The 19,733-nt window shown below is 34.5% G+C and overlaps 5 protein-coding genes across 14 annotated transcripts; 1 reads left to right on the plus strand and 4 right to left on the minus strand.

Moving 5' to 3' along the window:
- Positions 1-761: 761 nt before the first annotated feature.
- LOC116851718 (DNA repair protein XRCC4-like) lies at positions 762-3,322 on the plus strand. Its single transcript, XM_032831424.1, has 2 exons — positions 762-1,497; positions 1,673-3,322. The coding sequence occupies exons 1-2, from the start codon at positions 1,366-1,368 to the stop codon at positions 2,435-2,437; spliced, it is 897 nt and encodes a 298-aa protein (XP_032687315.1). The 5' UTR covers positions 762-1,365; the 3' UTR covers positions 2,438-3,322.
- On the minus strand, positions 3,080-9,065 carry LOC116851716 (aftiphilin). Of its 6 annotated transcripts, none has more exons than XM_032831416.1 (8): positions 8,864-9,065; positions 8,277-8,391; positions 6,102-7,984; positions 5,733-5,945; positions 5,499-5,645; positions 5,356-5,416; positions 4,995-5,126; positions 3,080-4,801 (listed from the first exon to the last, which is right to left on the minus strand). In XM_032831416.1, the coding sequence occupies exons 2-8, from the start codon at positions 8,377-8,379 to the stop codon at positions 4,293-4,295; spliced, it is 3,048 nt and encodes a 1,015-aa protein (XP_032687307.1). In that variant the 5' UTR covers positions 8,380-8,391; positions 8,864-9,065; the 3' UTR covers positions 3,080-4,292. The 6 variants fall into 6 exon arrangements, with proteins under 6 accessions (XP_032687307.1, XP_032687310.1, XP_032687306.1 ...); XM_032831419.1 differs by having other exon boundaries at positions 3,080-4,786; positions 8,277-8,396; XM_032831415.1 differs by having other exon boundaries at positions 8,277-8,396.
- Positions 9,066-9,271: 206 nt separating this feature from the next.
- LOC116851717 (zinc finger protein 2-like) lies at positions 9,272-12,667 on the minus strand. Its single transcript, XM_032831422.1, has 3 exons — positions 12,516-12,667; positions 11,928-12,200; positions 9,272-11,841 (listed from the first exon to the last, which is right to left on the minus strand). Exons 2-3 carry the CDS (start codon positions 12,189-12,191, stop codon positions 9,922-9,924), a joined length of 2,184 nt encoding a protein of 727 aa, XP_032687313.1. The 5' UTR covers positions 12,192-12,200; positions 12,516-12,667; the 3' UTR covers positions 9,272-9,921.
- A 325-nt stretch (positions 12,668-12,992) lies between these two features.
- On the minus strand, positions 12,993-14,970 carry LOC116851719 (spindle and kinetochore-associated protein 1-like). Of its 4 annotated transcripts, none has more exons than XM_032831427.1 (5): positions 14,493-14,970; positions 14,232-14,361; positions 14,034-14,155; positions 13,464-13,953; positions 12,993-13,308 (listed from the first exon to the last, which is right to left on the minus strand). In XM_032831427.1, exons 2-5 carry the CDS (start codon positions 14,326-14,328, stop codon positions 13,151-13,153), a joined length of 867 nt encoding a protein of 288 aa, XP_032687318.1. In that variant the 5' UTR covers positions 14,329-14,361; positions 14,493-14,970; the 3' UTR covers positions 12,993-13,150. The 4 variants fall into 4 exon arrangements, with proteins under 4 accessions (XP_032687318.1, XP_032687319.1, XP_032687316.1 ...); XM_032831428.1 differs by having other exon boundaries at positions 14,617-14,969; XM_032831425.1 differs by having other exon boundaries at positions 12,994-13,308; positions 14,232-14,333; positions 14,493-14,969.
- A 1,972-nt stretch (positions 14,971-16,942) lies between these two features.
- Positions 16,943-19,002, minus strand: LOC116851752 (acyl carrier protein, mitochondrial). Of its 2 annotated transcripts, none has more exons than XM_032831488.1 (3): positions 18,740-19,002; positions 17,964-18,074; positions 16,943-17,277 (listed from the first exon to the last, which is right to left on the minus strand). In XM_032831488.1, the coding sequence occupies exons 1-3, from the start codon at positions 18,908-18,910 to the stop codon at positions 17,098-17,100; spliced, it is 462 nt and encodes a 153-aa protein (XP_032687379.1). In that variant the 5' UTR covers positions 18,911-19,002; the 3' UTR covers positions 16,943-17,097. The 2 variants fall into 2 exon arrangements, with proteins under 2 accessions (XP_032687379.1, XP_032687377.1); XM_032831486.1 differs by lacking the exon at positions 17,964-18,074 and adding an exon at positions 17,784-17,909 and having other exon boundaries at positions 18,740-18,995.
- Between the last annotated feature and the right edge of the window lie 731 nt (positions 19,003-19,733).

Raw genomic sequence — 19,733 nt, forward strand, 5'->3', positions numbered from 1 at the left:
CCAAATTTGTATTTATTATATTACATAAGAATATATAATATTTATATAAGATATTTATATAATATATGAAAGAGATATATAATATATGAAAGAGATATATAATATATGAATAAAAAAAAAAAAAAAAAATTATATATATATATATTAAGAATTTTTATATAATATATATGTAATATTATAAAAAAAACATTTTTTAAAAAGAACATTTTTCAACATTTTTTAAAACATTATTTAAAATACCGTCATTTGAGGTAACTTGGAACACCGGGGTAACTTTGAATAATTTGCAACGGTTTACAAAAAAATGTGACATCATTAAACGGATAGAAGTAGAACTTTCATATGTACGCAATTGGAAAGCACCCATTATTAATATGAAAGTATTTAGTTCCAATCGAGTAGAATGGGTATATATATTTTTTCAGTTTTACATAATAAACTTTTTTATTATTAAATTGATCATGTTTTTCTTTAATAGCCAATGCTACAATGAGAGAACTTATTTTTTAATAATTTATTATATCTTATTGGATCATTAGCTACACTTTGAAAGCCTATCCAGTATTCCAAAACGTCTTTTTTGAGAAAATTTTACTCGATACTCTATAGTATATGTAACGTGAATTATAGGTATTAAGTAAAATTTTCCTCAAAAAGAACGTTTTGGAATGCAACCCAGATAAACTTGTATTGCATAAATAAAAATAACTATATTATTTGCAAAGTCTGTTTTAGATGGAATAATTAACCTTCTGTTCCCGCCATTTAATCCTTCGCAGCTCACGCAGACAAAATACATATTTTATTTAAATACAAAGTTTTCCTTACAGTTTTAGAACGAGTGATCAATTGAAAACACTCGTAAAATTCTCGAATTATCGAGTAAAATTGGACGTTTTGGGATGTAATGTAGATAAAAAGATTCTTCTATTGATATATGAATTCTTGTAAATACTCTACGAACAAATGTGATTTTTAATTTCGTAACAAGTTCTGTATATATATATATTTTTTTAATTGCATTGTATATATATTTTCTTTCTTGTAATAGAACTAACATTAAAAATTTTAAAACAAATATCAAACTAATATCAAGACTAATCTCCAAACGCATGCGTACGTTACTATCTTTTTATCAGAATGACATGTTGCTAACCTAAAACGTGCACATTACTTTTTAATCACGTTAAAAAATGAGAGTGATAATTTGCTTTTATATACCGAAATATGTATTCACGTTAATTTTTCACTAAATAAGTTAGATTAGAAATTTATCGGAAGATAAATATAAATAGGGTCAAATGTCTCTCGTAATATCGCTGTTATTCCTGCTACTCCTTTTTTAAACTTTTGAAACAAAACGTTATGACTGACATAAGCGTAAGCCAGCTTGTGAATCAGATTGACCAAAGCAATTTCACATTGTATGCGGAATGGCAGAACACATATTTTAAAATAATATTATTACGCTCATGCAAGGTACCGCTGAGTGGTGAGGTATATATATAATTTGATTATTTTACTTTAAATTATTGATATGTTCTATACGCAAGAAGACAAGTGTAACTTTTGACACATAATACTTTATCAATTATTACTTATCAGAAAAATAATATGGAATGTTATTTTCTTACATAGTTAACACAACTGATAATTGTACTTAATGTTTCAGATGTGCATAGAAAATGCAAAATATTATCTACAGCATCTAGAGGAGTCCTTTGACATGTATCTGGAGAAAACAAAACGTGCGTTTTCTGGTGAAAATATGGAAGTACAGTTTTTTCTGAAAGATGATACATTTACATGGAAACAGCATAATTTTATCATTCGTGGAGAAATCACAGTACATCCTTTTTCAAATATATTAACTATTTCTGACATTTTGAAACAAATACTGGAACGTTATGAAGGATATCAGAAATGTATAGTAGTGTTGGAAAAAAAAAATAAATACTTAGATGAAACTAATGCAAAGCTGGCTACAGATAAAGAAATAACTATAAGGATGAAGGAAAGTATGGAGAAGGATCTTTATAGGAAATTTATTTTACTTCTGAATTCAAAGAAGCAAAAGATTAGAGAGCTTCAGGAAGCTCTGGATAAGAAAGCAATAAAGTCGATATATGATGAGACTACTGATGAAAGTGGAGGATCAGATGCAGAAGATCAAAATGTGCAAGAAACTAGCATTAAGTCTTCTAATATAAAAAAACGCAAGGCAAATTATCAAGATGGACAGGATAAACCAAAGATTAGTAAGAAAGATTTCACAAGATGTACAAATCTCTCATTTAATAAAAGTCCAAGTCCTGAGCCTTCAACTAGCAAAGATAAATCAATATTGCAAAATGCAGATGTGAAACATATGACAAAAATCACTAATCAACGGCTTAATATTCTAGAAGAAGAGCCTGAAGATGATCTATTTTCTTAATTAAAAGAATCATATCGTATATTTATTTAATAAAATGTACATAATATTTTATATGTACATCAATATATATATACATATACACATATACACATATATATATATATATATATATATATATATATATATATATATATATATATATATATATATAAATTATATACTGAAATTGAAAGAGTTCTAGTCTAATATATTTGTGAATGAGAAAATATATCTTTAATATTTTAAAGGAACAAATTTATCATGTATAATTAGTTTTATATTTCACCAAATTTGATTGTATTTTATATTTATGACGATCAGCATTGTTAATTATTAGTATTTTAATTCTATATATATGTATAAGTTCTGCAAATATTGCAATTGTTTATCCAATATAGTGAATTATATATTTACTAATGTGAGAGTAATTTATAAATATCTTATCGCGGGAGTATGTAAAAAACTACGAATGATAAAATTTTTAACAGATATATACTAATAAAAGGAATTTTGAGGCCAATGCCTATATATTTTATGTCTATTTCAATTATTAAATTGATAGTTTTGAAAAAAACTGAAGTCAAGGGTTGGGAAAAAGTCGAGGACTTTAAAAATCGTAAGAAACGATTTTTTATGGAGACTATCCAGAAAAGTAACAACAAATTCGGTCGTCAAAGATTGCCTATGTGTTAATGTTATCCACAATATTTTACATAAAATATATATTACAATGTTGTTATTAATAAATAACGAACTCGGTAATAGAGTAATATTTCGGCTTATCATTTCGCTCTAATGATCAATATGCAAATATATATATGTATTATATGCCAAGATTTACATAATTAAGTACATTATGTCCCATAGAGTAGAAATTCAAAATGTGCAATAAAAGCATCAAGCGAATTTGATATAGTTGACATCACTCGACGGTTTCATTACATGTATCAATCCTCTCGTCAATCACTACGATAATTGACTTACAATTAGCATATAGTTTATTTTGAACAGTTAAGTGTTCTCTCTCTTCTCTATGTGACTGGGAATATTAACGATTGTTTGAAATTGTAACGGATGTGAAGTCGTACGACAGTACACACAGTATCCTGAATGTGTACGATACGTGAGCATTCATATTTGTTTCCTCATTTAGGAATAGTTCCGGAACGTTAGTCGATAAATTTGGAATACGATACGAATGGATATAATACTTTGGAGCTGCTTGATTGCACGCAAGCATTATCGAAAGTACGCAGCCCAAAACGAATTTCCTAACATATAATACACGGAACTTATTGTTAACAAGTATTGCAGACTAGAACATGGCCAAATGTGAATTCTTAAGTCTACCGCGACGTAAACCTACATTCGCGTCTCTAAGAAAGACTACGCAACTGTTGAGCTGACAGAACAAACTTGCGTTCGAACGGAAAGAACAATTGTTGTGCAACGTTAAATTATACAATTTCGCAACAAAGTAAATATATAGTTCTTTAAGGAGTAAAATAACAATATCAGTAGTTTAATAGAATCACAAAACAATGTTGGTTCGGAATGTCAAGTGCATGCTCGGTGCTTCAAGCATATAGAACGGAGCTATCTAACACGCGTTTGTGAACGCACGTTAGACGTGACTCTGATATAGATATTAGTCACGGTGTGTCCCATGTAAGTAGCGTTTCTTTATTTCTTTTTTTCCGACGTGGAAGAGCCGAGTGGTGGATCGTCAGAGGTTGGTCTGAACACAGGTTTGAAAGGTAGCAGAAGTTCTTTTTTGATTGTAATTGGGTCATTAGAAACGTCCAACTCGCAAACCCCTAGAGGTGTTGCTTCTATCACGGTTGCCCTTTCAAACTCGTATTCAGACCGATGTTACTCAGCCGGGCATCTTCCGATTTATCATAGCGCCCAGATCGTGCACAATTTGCTTCTGCTCGCGATTGAACAATAAAGTTCTGGCGTTTAAAAACGATAAGTCCGGTAACTGATTCAGGACCTTCATCGTTTCGGTCTGCACGGTCATTGGTCGTCCGTATCTGTCCATGACCACCTGTTCCGCGCCTTGCGTGTTCTCCTTTCTACCTACTGATGATCTTCTGTGATATTCGTGTGTTTTAGATGAATTATTGCTTACTGAAAGTGATTTATTGTTGGTCGGTGGAACACTTCTTAGTGGCTTATGCGACGAATTCTTTTGTCTAGCTCCAAGATCTTGCTCGGCCTTTTTCTTCCATTCCACTATACAGGGTCCTGGTAATGGTTCTATTATCTTGGACGTCTGAGATGACTTCTGTTGTTTCAGCGAACCACTGGTAAGATCGGACAAATTTTGCGACTTCACGGCTTGTAGGCTGCTTGGTTCTTGTGAAACTGCATCAGACGAAACTGCATAATGATAGATCATTGATTGTATATAATTATTGATACAGAAATGATAAAGATACTATAGGTGCTTAAAAACACAAGCAAGATTCTACTTGAGATCTAATGTATACACTAAGGATAACTTTTATTTCAAATAAAAATTATGAACATGTACAAAAGGATGAAGGTATTACCAGGTTCGCTGAGCACTTACAGTAATAAACGGAGTTCGTTGAGCAAGCTGACTGATGATAGGATTCGGAATGTGTGGAACAATGAGGTGTTAGTAGAGGATCAAACGGACACAACAAATCCAGAGGCAGAAGAGCAGATAACCCACCACCACCTGTATTGTTAATTTTTGCAACATTTAAGACGAGATACAATTCACGTCTCTACATACGACATCATCTTTGTTGAAATATTCGTTCGGAAAATATTTCGTTATCATATCACTTCAACGAAACGAACGATACGGCGTTCTCTTTTCTCGCTGTATCATATATAAGCAAGCTGTATCATAAATCTTAACTACGACACACACACACACACACATAATCACAATAAATACTTACTAGCATCTAGAGGATTTACAAGACCAGAACTATTCCAATCAAATTGGGCGGCAGGTACTTCCTAATATGACGTCACAATTATTAATTATTACGGAAATTGTATCTACTCACATGCATTTTATGGGAACAAAGCTTAAACTTACATCTGAACAAGCTGCGCCTTGCATCTTGCTGATATTGGGTATGGGAAGCTGCTGAGACTCAGCGTTAGCTTTAGTCGGCTCTAACGGGGTGAAGCCAAGATTCGCTGCGAATCTTGGTACATTTGGATTCCATCTCGGTCCGAATAGCTTTAATTCCACAACGTGAATTATTATATTTCCAAAAAAATGGCCTGGAATTTTCAGTTTGAATATGCGAAATAGAGATATACTTACAATATTTCGGGAATCGATGCCAAGAGCATTTAGGAGAACATTGTTACTACTGCTATTAGCCCATTGATAGGTGAGGGCATTGGTTTCTTCTACACTCTTTACATTCTGCCAAACCTTGTCCGTTTTATTTATTAAAGGCTGTAACTCGATTTCATGATGTTCAGGAATGGAGGAAAACATGTTCGTTATTATATCTTCTATTTTATTCGCGGCCTGAAATCAAATGTAAGTCAGACACATGGCAAATTGCAAGTTAAATCATGTATTATGTTCACCGTATCGCAGGACTCTAAATTTAAGCTGAAGCAATACACTCGCTTCTCTAACAAACTACCAACTACTTTACGTTACAAACATTCCTTAACTCACATTCTTGTTTTCTATCCGACATATAGACTCTTTCAAACTAAACTGTTGCGTCTCTACTACACCGACTGACGTCTCGAAGTCGTTGAAGTCCCCGAAATCATCGTCGTCCTCGGACTCTCTCGGTTCTTCCGCGTCGTCATCGCGCTTCCATTCCACCGTTGTGTTCGAAAAATTAGTAAAATCGCCGAAATCGTCATCCTCATTTTGCGCGCCTTCGAATCCGAGGCAACTGCTCTCTTGTACTCTGGTGAGTACTGGCTCGGTCTTGCTCAGATTGACATCATAAAACTCGCCATCGCTAAAATACACTACAGAATTCTCGATCTTATATGTGGCACATGCTTCTTCCGTGGTACTCGCAGTAAGATTAATTTTATCTTTTAAGCAGTCGAGAGATGTATTAGTAGATGGCAGTGAGGCTTTTTCAATCGATGAGAGCTTTTGTACACAAGACATATCGGATGAAGATGCATCATGAATTTGTACTGTTTCGTATTCTTTATCATTATCGGACAGCGGATTAAAATTGTCGGTTAATTCGGGTACACCGTCGAAGTCTCCTCTGTGCTCCATAAATTCTGTAAAGTCGGAGTTATCCGAGTCATGCGGGACGAGACCATTCTCCAAAATGATCCGTTCATACATGTCCTCCTCATTGGACCCTCTCGTCGTGTAAACAGGAATCTCTTCGTTCGCACTTGCCTCTCGAACAATTTGATTCTTCGTTTCTACCACCTGCTCATCCTCTTTTGATTGTATCGTATTCCTTACATCGTCTGTATCGCAGAAATGATTAAAGAAGGAACTCCCATCGTTCTTTGCGCTGGACTTTTGAATGAAGCTATCCTCGGTATGCGTATGTACAGATGCGCGGTTTAAATTTGATTCCTCTTTTACGACGTCATCGAAAGTGAAATCGAAAGCGAAAGAATCGTGCAGAGTCTCGCTCGATTTCACGCTCGTCTCATTGCTAGATATCACGTCGTACATCTCTATATATTTTGGCTCAATACTGAATTCGCAGTCTGACTGACTAAACACATCGGTACCGTCTACATTAAGTTCTTGCGAGGTAACAAAATTGCAAATTGTCCTTTCGTCATGAACGAAAGCGGATTTATCGTCATTGGTATCGTTGACGCTCACATCATCGTCGCCGTACGGTGCGTAAGTTTCTTCTACCTCGTCCGCTTCATTGCATTCTCCGTCCGCGGAATTAGGCTCATTGACGTTCAAGTAGTCTGCCTGCAGAATCGTCGTTTTTTGATCGCAAACAGCGTCGTTCCATTCGGCGGAATCCTTAAACTGCTCGTAATTATAAAAATCGTCGTCCAGCTGATGCAGAATGTCCGGCGTGCTTGCGGGATCCTCCAGGTCCAGACTCGCAGGCTCTATCTCGTCATTGGCTTCTAGATCGTTGGAGGATCCCTCCTGCTCGCTAATCGTCTTTACGCTATCGGCTAAGCTACTATTGTTGCTACTAATTACATCCGTATCAACAAAATTCTCTTTAGCTAAAACACTCTGAGTACAAACATGTTCAATGCTATTACTAGTCTCAACATTATGCGACTCGCATCCGTTCCTAGGTGAATCTAATGCATTACGTTCTGTTATGCTAGCGTTCTCGATATTATTCTCCAACACGCTACTGCCGCCTGTCCTATCCTTCAATTTTATGTGGCTCACATTGTCCTCTGCCTTCTCAACGATGAGCAAGTCGTCAATGGCGCCACATTTCAAGGCTTGGTTTATCTTAGAACAATTATCCAATACTAGTGACTCATTAATGCCGTTTATTCTAGGAGATACGTTCTGTGATGTTATTGGTGTTTGTATCGGAGTGATAAGTTTCTGCGGGGACTCTGATGAAACTGATAAGCCTATAAACATAACAATTTGAGAAAATTAAAGAGCAGATTCTGATGACTATGGCTGTGTTCAACAAAGAAAATTGCTTTGTAACTGTTGTGAAATTTGTGAATTGGATACACTCTTAACTTCGATTGAATTTAAAAGCATATATCAATCAGATTCACGAATTTTACACAACAGTTGCAAAGCAGCTTTCTCTGCTGAGTGCGTGGCCTATGATACAAAAGACAATGAGTAACGATGTCAGAGATCAAAGCCGATGTAGGAGATCAAAGCCTCACTTAATTTGGAAATAAATACCATCTATCCCACCAGCTGTGAAATCTCCAAATTCATCCTCATCGGATTCCCCGAAGTTGTCTAAAGGTGGAGGTGTGGAACTGACTAACGGTGGAAAAGCCATGGTTCTCCCCTTCTACTCTACGACACACCAACGTTAAATTATCGCGCAACTTTCTACAAATACTAACGAAAACAAAGAGTAAAAGGTACTAAGAGAGATAGGCGTTAGTCAAACACAGCGATGTGCTTGAACGTGTCACATCTTCGCGCGAAATCAAACAAACCCGTTCGCACACGTAAACGATTGAACATTCGACTAAGGCCCAATGCTCCTCGATACTCTCGGCGAACGAGTTTTGTTTACAGCTACGCCGTTCTGTCGGTTTGCATGCGTGCGCTCGTTACATATGTCAAACGCGTCACACGTTTAAGGTTAAGTCAACGAAATCGCGCAGTTCTCGCGACGGAACAGGTTCGCGGAAAATTACGCGGAAATTATTGCTTGGTGCGATTCGGCGTGACGCGTCCTTCTACCCGCGGAATAATTTTCCTCGACGGAACGGCTGACGCTTTTGCTGCCTGTCAGAGGCACTTCGTATTCTTACCTGCTCGGGAGCGCCCGTCGGCACGATTCTACCTCGCACTTATCATCTCGGCTCTTATCACGGCATCCTGCGTCTGTGTGAGTGCGATGAGCTTGATATTTATCACAGCGAAACACGTCGGCTATCAGCGATCGTCCGTGCGCGACGATTATTAAATACACGATGACGGGAGTCATGAGACATCAGGCAGGTAACATCACCTGTTCCCCGTCGCGCGGGCGCATGCGCGCTCAACGAAGGGCGCGCATCTGTCACACGCTCGTGACTGTTCAAAATCTCTCTGGCGAGTTTTGCGAGATAATGAAATAATCACGCAGCAGTAATACATAAACGATACACAATGTGCGATATAAATGATGATGTACAGAAAACAATGGAACATTTTTAAATATATACATTTTCTCCAAGTTTTTCACATTACATTGTTATTCTACTCCTAACAACCATTAGACTATAACATTATATTCTGCTGCATTTTGTCACTTGTAGAATAGGACTTGTCATAACAATTATGCAATATATACAATATGATCAACATACTTATCGAATCGTGGATAAACGTAGTAAATAAATAGTAATAACAATATGCAATATAAATAATACAATGTAAGAACACAATGTAATGTTCTTAAATTACATCTTGTGTATATATTTTTTATCTACGTTTTTATATTACATTATCATTCTACTTCTAATATCATCAAACTTTAACATTACATTTCAATTAACATCTCAAGCATCAATTACATTACATTTAGATTTAATTTCGCACTTAACAATGTAAATGTAACACCCATATTGCATGTGCAATTACTGTTACATTGTTGAATACGAAATTATAATACAGATGTGATGTAACTGATGCTCGCGGTGTAAATTGGGATTCTGCTGCATTTTGTTACTTGCAGAATGGATTGTGGTTATATTAATTATGCAATAAAATACACAATATTAACTATACTCCATTTATCGAGTCATATTGTGAATGTCAACATAATGAAGTTGTCTGTAACAATGACTGAATAATCAAAGTACTCGAAAACACGAGAGTTTCTTTTTCACAGTGCGTTTTGCAAGTCGGCTTGTGAGCTGTGCTGGGTGCGTTTATGCTTCCTCATGTCTCCCTTTTGTCTGAAGCATCTGCCGCACACGTCACACGCGTGCGGCTTCTCCCCGGTGTGTATCTTGATATGATTGTTCAATGCTTCCGTCCTGGTGAAGGCTTTTTCGCAATAGTGGCATTTATATCTACGATCACCGCGATGTATCAGTCTGTGCTGATAGAAAACAGAGCCAGTGAGAAAAGCCTTGTGGCACACGTCGCATTTGAACGGCCTCTCCCGCGTGTGCTTCTTCCTGGTATGATCCGCCAGGTCCGGCTTTATCGTGAAACGTTGGTCGCAGTATTGGCACGCGTACGGCTTGACACCCATGTGAAATCTCTTATGAGTCCACATATGACTGGACTGAGTGTAACTCTTGCCGCAAATGTTGCAGACATACGGCCTCAATCCGTTGTGTCTCCTCTTGTGTGCATTGAGGGAATTCGCAGTAGGCAGTAGACTGCCGCAAATATCGCAGGGAAATTTGGAACATTGATCTCGTCCGTGATCCCGCATTTCCTCGCTGCTGTCGAATACATTTCCGCAAAGTTCGCAGACGAACTTCGCGCCATCCGATTCGGATAGTCTAGAGGTATAATCGTGCCTCTTTCGCTTGTGCTTGTACAGCAGGGACAATTCCTTCATGTCTTTGTTGCAAACGTCGCACAGAAAGACGACAAGCACCTTCAATAGTCTGGGATGTTCCTTCCAGTGTAGAATAGCTTCCGCGAACGATTTGTAAGTGGTATTACACGCATTACACGTATACGGTCTTTCAACGACGTGGCGGCTCTGATGAGTTCTCAGATTGGCCACGTCGATGAAGTGGCTGTTACAGAATTCACAATGATACAGTTTCGATGCCGGCAGTTCCTCGATCAAGGTAATACTGTTCTCATGCGCTCGACAATGAACGTCGGCATCGTCGCAGGAAGCAAAGGTCTCGCCGCACTGCAAGCATTTCCATACAGTTTGACTGTCTTCGATGATTACGCAGTGGCCGGCAACATGCTTATTCAATCTCGACTTTTGTGTGAAGCTTTTCGAGCACTGCGAACACTTGTAAGGCTTCTCCGGCAGATGCGTCACTACGTGACGTTTCAATGTGTAACCGTCGGAGAAGCCTTTGTTACACACTTCGCATACGTGCGGCCGATTCTTGCCGTCGGCGCAAATGTGCATTCGCAGTACTTCCTGATTCTCGAATAACTTGCCACACTGCAAGCATGAGACGCTGACGTCCTTGCAGTGATACCTCTTGTAGTGGTAAAATAGCTTCAACTCCTTGCCGAAAGTTATCTTGCAAAATTCGCAATACAATGTTTTCGCGCCTTTATGGAACTGTGTGTGAAAGTTCAGCCGTTCTTCAAACGTAAATGTCGCATCGCACACGAGACATTTGTACGGTTTCGTTGTGCTTTGTACGTTAGGCTTACACTTGTGATCGTCCAAAGTCTCCTTAGTGTGATAAAGATTCATGCACGCTCCACATTTCAAGTATCTCTGTCTGTTTCCTAGAAACTGTAACAAAACTGCACGATTTTCGCCCTCCTTATCGACTCTCGCGCTGTTGAATCTACATTCCTCGTCACTACTTTCTAGAATTATATCACTCTCATACAATTCCATATCCTTCGCATCTTGAAATGTGTCTTTACAGACGTTCATATAGCCATCTGTGCATAAGGGACACGACTGTCGATCGAGTAACATTTGATTGTCGCGATTAGAGACGTCGAAAGATCGTTTTTCTTTTAGCATCGTCAACAGAGTATCTTCTGCTTTAACACACTGTGTGTCAAATTCGTCACACCAATTTATTTTGTCGACGCAGGTCAAACAGAGCTGCTTTGGTAATGGATCCGTTTTTTTAATCTGCAATTTAGATTACAGTATATAATATACAGTACATAATATGTTATACAAGATTTGCTAATTTTGATAAGAGATCTTGCTTATACCTTGATACTCAGGCATGTACTTATTTTGTGTGCCAACTTCATTGATTCTCCAAGTTCAGAATAAATATATACTGGATTACTGGTTTGACCAGCACATAATCGACAGAAAGCAGTTAAGTTATTTTCTGTTTGATCTTGCATAGATAATTCCAATATTTCGTTGGAAGAAAGTGGATCCTCTTGAGACCATACAATAGAGCCATCCAAATCATCAATATGATTCTCATGATCACTTAATGTACTAATTGATTCTGTTTGTAACATATTTTACTGCTGTAAATTATTAAAAAAATATTAATATACAGTAACATTTGTTTAATTCTACAGAGTACATACAGAAATTTTTTGTTAAAGAAAATACTTAAGAATTTATATTTTTTTATAAGTCATCTATATCACAAGTATTATTTCATAAAATTCTACATTTTCTTTCTATAAATATATTTCAATTACAGTAGAATACTTTCTAGAAAAAAATAAAATTTTAATATTACAAATATCATATTAATACATTATGTTTATTTTACACACTATACATACATGAGGACTACTTGATTGATGTTACAAAGAAAAAAAGGAGCAGATTACCTTTTCCTTGAAAAGAATGCAAGTATTCAAATATCCTTTCATGGCAAACTCAATATTATTGAGACAGAAACTTTGGTTCCTACTAGGATTCAACTTTCTTAATGACAAGCAAACAGATTGGCTAGGTAACTAAAAATAATTGAATATCTCTTTTCTGTATGTAATTTGTTTCTAACATTGATGAGAAAATGAGAACAGGTGTAGAGGTTATATAAATATATATTTGTATTATACATAAAAGTAGATTTATATTATCTATATAATTAATTTATTAGACAATTTCACCGAATAATCACAATTATATCTGAACAATGAAAACTTCAAAACAACCAATACTATATCTTTCTATACTATTTTATATATATATATATTTGTATGGTCCCTCTTCTTTATTATATATTTGTAATATGTAGTATTATATATATTGATATATTTGTATGAACAAATTGTATATTATAAATGCGTATAATAAAATATAACTGTGTATGTGAGTGTATATATAATTTCGATAGTAATACCAAAGAGTATTAGTAAATTATAATTTTTCCATAAACATTAATTTAATATATAATTTTTCAATTAATTACATAAACAATATGTTACAAGATCTATATATACGATATAGGTCATGTTAATTAATGTGGTATTATAACATAACGCAATTCATTTTTTATCCTGCATTCGCGTAAAAGTTTGCAATGGCGCAATGCAGTTATCAAATTTAATTTAGTTTTGTCGAGTTTAGTTTTTGTTTGCTTGTAATAATCTTCAGCTGTGAAGAAATAGAGGTATCCTGGAACAGGAATTATATATGTGTATATTATATTACAGTAGAACTTATATAATATTTAATATACTTGCACAAAAAATGTAATTTCACTCTCTTTCTTGTTGTGTAAATATAGAACAAATATTTAAAAAAAGAATTCAGAAGATATAAAAACTAACCATTTTCATTATGAACATCGAACTCTTGTTTTTTGTAGTGTAAATATAGATTAATTTCACCCTTTTTCTGAGCAGTAGCCTTCCCCATTGATAAGATCGTATATTTTGCTATTAAGGTTTGATTTATGGCATTTATCAAATTATTAATTGTCTCTAAGGATTGTCTTCCAATTATGTACTTAGGTACTTTGCTAAATTCTTCTGTAGTGATAGGAAATATCATTGGGCATATTTCTGGCTCATTAAAAAGAGTCCTCTTACAATCTTTTATCATTTCTTGCTTTTCCATAATACACGCAATCTTAGGTGTATTTTTTCCTGTCATTTTATGAGTTGAATTTATAGTGCAATTCAACATACCAGGAGTAACACTGGTTTGAGAACATGTTTGCTTTTCTACATTTAAGTAACCTTGTATCAACTCTGGCGGGACATTTTCTTTTTGGTGTTTAATATTTTTATCTAATGCATCAATTAGCGATGTTAATTCCTGTGTATAAGAAATTTTTATTTGTCCTTTAACTTTTTTACTAATAGTAAAAACTAAAAGAAATCTTTTAACAAACTTACCCTAAGATGAACATTTTGCTTCTTTATTTTTTCTAGATCCTTTCTCATACCTTGAATATCATATGAGATTTTCTGTACTTCATTGTGCATTTGCTGAAGTTCATCTTTTACACTTTGTTTAGCTGTATGAAATAAAATGATTTTAAATTTATATATCAGTATTATTATTAAAACTAGCAGTTAAAGACATGAACATACCTTTTATCAATAATGTGGCCACATTGAGTTCATGCAATTTCTTATATTGTCTGTCAAATATTCCTTCCAAAATGTCTTCATGTTTATCTGCACTCATAGTTTCTATTCATCCCACACAGATAACAAGCAACTGAATATATTCTTTGTGTATAAAAAATTAATGGCCAAGATCATACTTATCATGTGTTAGTGTACATGAGGAATTTGTTATTCTTAACTAACAATATTTGATAATGTTATTAATCTTTTAAATAACGTTACCTTAATGAAGTTATTTCAATTGCTATATCACAATTTTTATTTTAATTTGATTTTTTTTTTAATATATGATTATAGAAATAAACGTTAAGAGTTTTCTATGATATATATCTGTTTTAATACATACATGAAGTTATTTTAAATTTAAATTTATGTTCACAAGGAGATTGGATTATCTTAGTCTCTTTCCCTCTTTTTATGTCCTAAAGTTGGCTATTAGTTATGCTAGAGAAAAGCCTAAGAGCGGCTATTCCATAACGATTTCAGAGGAACATATTTTGATACGCCCTCTGACAATGCGTCTAAACTACCTCCATTAGGCGCATTTTTCGACGGTATCATTACCATCGAGAAATGCATGTAAAGCGAGGTTTACAATGAAGATTTAAGCTCTAATCGAAATTTAAGCTTTAAGAGGATGCCGGAGCGAGCGACGAACTTGATAAGCGTCGATAACGTAGAGCGATCGTCAAAAAGTAGAAAACGTTATCTTCATTTATCGACGATATCGAATTTACACATATATATTTATAGAATAAAGACGATCGTCAAATAGGCACTAACATAATACCGCTATCATCCTTTCACAGATGTTATACAAGTGTGTGTGCTATATTGTCATTTCAATTTTCTTACACATAGACGTTATATAAATGTGAATGCCACGTTGCCGATATTCACATTCTCTCCAAAACAAGCTTTTACTACATTTCTGATGAATTCTTCAAACCGCTTGTGTATTGGGTGCATCAAAGAAAAAGTTTTTAGAAAAGAGTGTTGTAATTTGCTAATAATATTTTGAAGAATACGTTACCTATTATTTGAGATTTAAATATAATTAGCAACGGTAATTTGAGATATTTTTTTATTTCGCACTGACCAATGTTACACTTTATTTTCGCATATAATTTTACTATACAAATTGGAGCAGTTAGTAAACTATAATTATTGAAAAATGAAATCAGTGTCACGATAGCAGTAGTTCCACATCGTTTTCATCCTTGAAAAAGGAATGCCTTATTTCATTTATGCATGTATCTTTGCTATACAAAAAAATTTTTAATTTGGTCAAGTCAACACAAATTAAAATTTTTTGGCAAATGTTGTTAACGTGATACCGAATACTTTTGCGAAACTATTGTTTCATACTAATTGGACCAAAGTAAAAACCATTTTGCATTGCGAAATTACGTGCGAAAATGAAGCGACACATCCAAAAATATGAGACGAAAACGATAATGCACTATTACTACCACGAAATCGAATCTTTCTGCAAAGTTTACTTCTTTCTACCTACGTAGAATTAAAAATCCTTTTGCATGGTGAAAATACATGCGAAAATGAAGCGGAGCATCCATCAATATCCCAGTAAACAAAGTAACAGTAACATAACATAATTTCCTACTCGACAATATAACTATTATATAACACGCACGTTATATTTTATATATTATAGATTATATATATATATATATATATATATATATAACCTGAATATTCCGACGTTGTGAAATGTACGATAAGATTATGGTGCCATCTCAAAAAATATCCGTGAACTAATTTTTTGCTCTACTTTATCATAATTGTCGGAATACCTAACCGCATGTTCTCATAAACTTTTCTGCAAACTTTTCGTATCTTTTGGCATCAAAACTAAATTTTGAAAGTGTAGTAGTGATCTTTGGACTTTTCCTGATTGGAGCATTCACAGTTTCAGTATGTACAACCTGCAGAATGTTTGTATTAAGCAAATGTTGCACTAACTGACAGCTCAAAATTTAAATTTATATAAATTTTTTTCGTTTTTGTCACATATTGGGCAATGCTTCAATTTATTTTTGCGTGTACTTTTGTTGTGTAAAAGCGCTTGTAATTCCGTGCAAGCAACTAGATGTAAATTTTGCAGAAAAAAGTCAATGTTTTTTTTCATGTCCGGCATCCCCTTAAAACGAAATTATAAATTAAAAATAGTACAATAAAGTCAGCGGCACACGGTGCTTGTTTTTGATGCTGGATTAAAATACTTTGTTTTGATTGGTGCATTTCCATCCATTTTCAGAAATGTAACAATCAGAATCAGAGTATTTTTACCTAATAAGCAATCCAGCACGAAATAAACACCGTGTGCCGCTGGCTTTAATTCTTTTCTCGATTATATTAGGAATACAATTCGAAGTTATATTAAAATAAATTGTTGCGTGTAATTAAATAGTAAAATTTTAGATTTGAATGCGAGTGATAAAATAATAAGAAATTATTGTCTTTTATAAACAAATTTAATTATAATCACAGACGTGGCTGCCGCAATTCCAATAACGCAAATCTTTGTGCCTTTTTAAGTGAATTTGTATAATATTGTTGCAAAAAATGTAAAGAGAATATATAATACATATTTTATGTGCAAAATTCTTTTTTGTGTTACAATTCTTCAGGGTACTTATGTATAATAGAAATTCAATCTAACAATTCACTTACTTTATTCATATAATGATGATTGATCTATATACAGAAAAAACAATGACAGCAAAATAAGATGCTGTGATTCATTACTCCCTGATGGAGCAACGGCAGATGTTGACTAAACGTGTACATATAAATATAAAGTACGTTAATCGTATATATCTTCCTTGTCAGCTACATAACGTACTATGTCCGCAGGTCTTAATAATCTCTCCGCGTCCATGTCTGGGATCTCGAAACCAAACTCGTCTTCTATTGCCATGATAATCTCCACATGGTCCAGAGAATCGAGACCCAAGTCATTCATAAAATGTGACTCCAAAGTCAGCTAAGAAACATTCAATACGTCGTTAGATTAGGATTCAGTACAGACATGTATGGGCTTCCTGCACAACTGACATGTTTTTAGAACCAGTGGAATAAATTAAACCAAATATTTTCTACTAAATAATAAAAGAATGTATATAAAATTTTAAGTAGATATTGTCTGTAAGGAGAATATAAATATCCTTACATCATGTACATATTTCTAATAGAACTAGGCAGCAATAGAGAGATTATCATGCAAAATAAATATTTACTAATTAAAAAGAGGTTATACATATTTGCATGTCAGTACATATGCAGACGTCACGATCAAGCAAGGTGTTAACCATTTTTTTCCTTTAAAAACTATCAAGACGTTTCAGTAAATGCAAAATATAATGTTGGCTAGTTGAAGAATCATTATTCCTGATATCAAATTCATTTTGTATTCTTAAATTTTTCCTGTACAAGTCATTTACAGAAACGTCTTAGTTCAAATAGTTTCAATTATTGATGTCTGATAGATACCTTTTGAATATCAACTTTATCATAAAGTTTTAAAACCAAGAGTACTCGCTGACTGATAAGGTCAATGGTTAGCGGAGCCTTATGACTGTAGTGGCGCACCTGCTTGATGCGTGTGTCCGTTAAGCCCTGTAAAATGTTTCCGACAAGAAAAAGATATATATTTGTATATTTCTATGTAACCTTTTCCGCAGTGACTTCATTATAAGCACCCACAACTTTCAATACACGTTCTTGAATGGCCTTAACAGACTCTGGTTTTGTTCTAGTGCAATATCCACGATTATATTTTACCTGCATTTAACAAACAATTCCTATATGTTAATGTTTGCATCTTGATGCTCATTCTTTGATCGCTCTGATCACTCAGAGAACATTATTAATCAGATTTGTGAGGTCTAACTATATGAAATAGCAATAAATATTACATTTGTCACAATTTAGTTATTCTTGCTTGTGTACACATACACATCGATGTAACAATATACACATCGATTGAATGTTTTTCTTATATCATACAAGATTTTTATATTTTAATTCTTACAATACTTATAACATTTGATACTTTACTTATAACTGAAATTAACATGTGAAATTGCAACGAATATAAAACTAAAACGAATTCTATTTCAGGTCGCACGAGGAACAATAAGCTAAGTAATTTAGACTGTGTTTTGTATTTCATCACATAAACGCGGAAATTATCAGAGAGCGCAATCAAAAGGCACAAAGCCACTAATTCACCGCGAGCGTAGCGAAGATCGAAGTATCGAATTCAGAACAAACATCGAGGTCGTCGATCAAAGAAAGTGCTGGGATGCTCGTTGTGGGGATTCTGCGTCTCAGTGAGCGCGGACTTGAATCGTTTCATCAGTTACATAATACACGTTTTGCAAAACACACGGTGGTCGTTCATGCGGCGAAGATTCGAGAAGAAGATGACGACGACGTCAGTTTACCTGCGACGCGTTCACAAGAGCGATTTGCGTGGCACAATGCAGCATCCGCTGCTCGCATCCTGGTAGTGTGGCAAGTGTGACACGAGCAGAACGCAACCGATCGAGCGAGTTCCTGAGACCGGCGTTTCTTCTAGCTAAAAGACGAACACCACTTGCCACCAAGGACGCCATTTTCACCCGCAATAAGAGGAACAAGAAGTACTAACGACGACGGGTCTTCTCGCGAATTACGAAAGCCGAAACATATGCTGACATCTATGCGCGGCAAACTTTAGGCCTGTTCTTTGTAGCTGCATTGTTGAACTGGTGCGTATATTGAAGTGAGACAAATATACGTTTTCTTATAGCGAATTCGGTAGCTTGCACTAGTGCGCATTAAGGCTTGTTTACAGTACATTCTTATATTTAAGATCGTGTCTTAAATACATATTTAAAAACATTTTAACTAATAAAATGATTCGTACGGATGTTATACATATCATATTATGGTTAAAAATATTTGAGAATTTATTTGAGAATTATTTAAGACAATTTTTAAATATAATAACATACTATGAACAAGCCTAGTGCGCACTAAGCGACTAATAGCGACTAGTCGACTAATAATATTTGTTTCCAATATCTTTTTATTTAGACCGCCAAGCGATGAGTTGCAGATATAATGTTCTCGACAATTTAGGTTCATGTATATTGGAGGTAAAAATTATCAGCGTGTCACCAAAACAAGTAATTTTTATCAATATTTTTCTACAAAATATTGAAAATGTTATTAACATTTTTTATTCCAAAATAACAAAGTTAATAGTAATGTTACCGCTGGTGTAAATTGATCTTAACAAAAAAATTGAGATCGTAGTATAACTCAGTGACAAGTCAGACAGACTTTTATTTTCAAATAATTTCTGACTGATTAAATTTTATTTCGTTTATTATTCAGCAACATGACTGAATAACGAATTGGGTAAACATTTGTCTTTATTCACTAACATAATTA

This window comes from Odontomachus brunneus, unplaced genomic scaffold (genome assembly GCF_010583005.1).
Source record: "Odontomachus brunneus isolate Ranch 3 - 2012 unplaced genomic scaffold, Obru_v1 Obru_scaffold_188, whole genome shotgun sequence".
Lineage (NCBI taxonomy): Eukaryota > Metazoa > Arthropoda > Insecta > Hymenoptera > Formicidae > Odontomachus > Odontomachus brunneus.

What these genes read in the sequence shown, in the direction of transcription:
- LOC116851716 (XM_032831416.1), bottom strand. Translation starts at nt 8,379, where the DNA reads ATGGCTTTTCCACCGTTAGTCAGTTCCACACCTCCACCTTTAGACAAC. An exon ending in GTCGGATAGAAAACAAGAAT is followed by an intron (nt 5,946 to 6,101) that starts GTGAGTTAAGGA and finishes ATTTGATTTCAG; the next exon opens with GCCGCGAATAAAATAGAAGA. An exon ending in GCATCGATTCCCGAAATATT is followed by an intron (nt 5,646 to 5,732) that starts GTAAGTATATCT and finishes GTGGAATTAAAG; the next exon opens with CTATTCGGACCGAGATGGAA.
- LOC116851719 (XM_032831427.1), bottom strand. Translation starts at nt 14,328, where the DNA reads ATGAGTGCAGATAAACATGAAGACATTTTGGAAGGAATATTTGACAGA. An exon ending in GGCCACATTATTGATAAAAG is followed by an intron (nt 14,156 to 14,231) that starts GTATGTTCATGT and finishes TATTTCATACAG; the next exon opens with CTAAACAAAGTGTAAAAGAT. An exon ending in AGCAAAATGTTCATCTTAGG is followed by an intron (nt 13,954 to 14,033) that starts GTAAGTTTGTTA and finishes TCTTATACACAG; the next exon opens with GAATTAACATCGCTAATTGA.
- LOC116851717 (XM_032831422.1), bottom strand. Translation starts at nt 12,191, where the DNA reads ATGTTACAAACAGAATCAATTAGTACATTAAGTGATCATGAGAATCAT. An exon ending in GTACATGCCTGAGTATCAAG is followed by an intron (nt 11,842 to 11,927) that starts GTATAAGCAAGA and finishes TCTAAATTGCAG; the next exon opens with ATTAAAAAAACGGATCCATT.
- LOC116851752 (XM_032831486.1), bottom strand. Translation starts at nt 18,910, where the DNA reads ATGGCGTCCTTGGTGGCAAGTGGTGTTCGTCTTTTAGCTAGAAGAAAC. An exon ending in CTCTTGTGAACGCGTCGCAG is followed by an intron (nt 17,910 to 18,739) that starts GTAAACTGACGT and finishes AACATTTTACAG; the next exon opens with GGCTTAACGGACACACGCAT. An exon ending in ATAAAGTTGATATTCAAAAG is followed by an intron (nt 17,278 to 17,783) that starts GTATCTATCAGA and finishes AATGTTTCTTAG; the next exon opens with CTGACTTTGGAGTCACATTT.
- LOC116851718 (XM_032831424.1), top strand. Translation starts at nt 1,366, where the DNA reads ATGACTGACATAAGCGTAAGCCAGCTTGTGAATCAGATTGACCAAAGC. An exon ending in AGGTACCGCTGAGTGGTGAG is followed by an intron (nt 1,498 to 1,672) that starts GTATATATATAA and finishes TTAATGTTTCAG; the next exon opens with ATGTGCATAGAAAATGCAAA.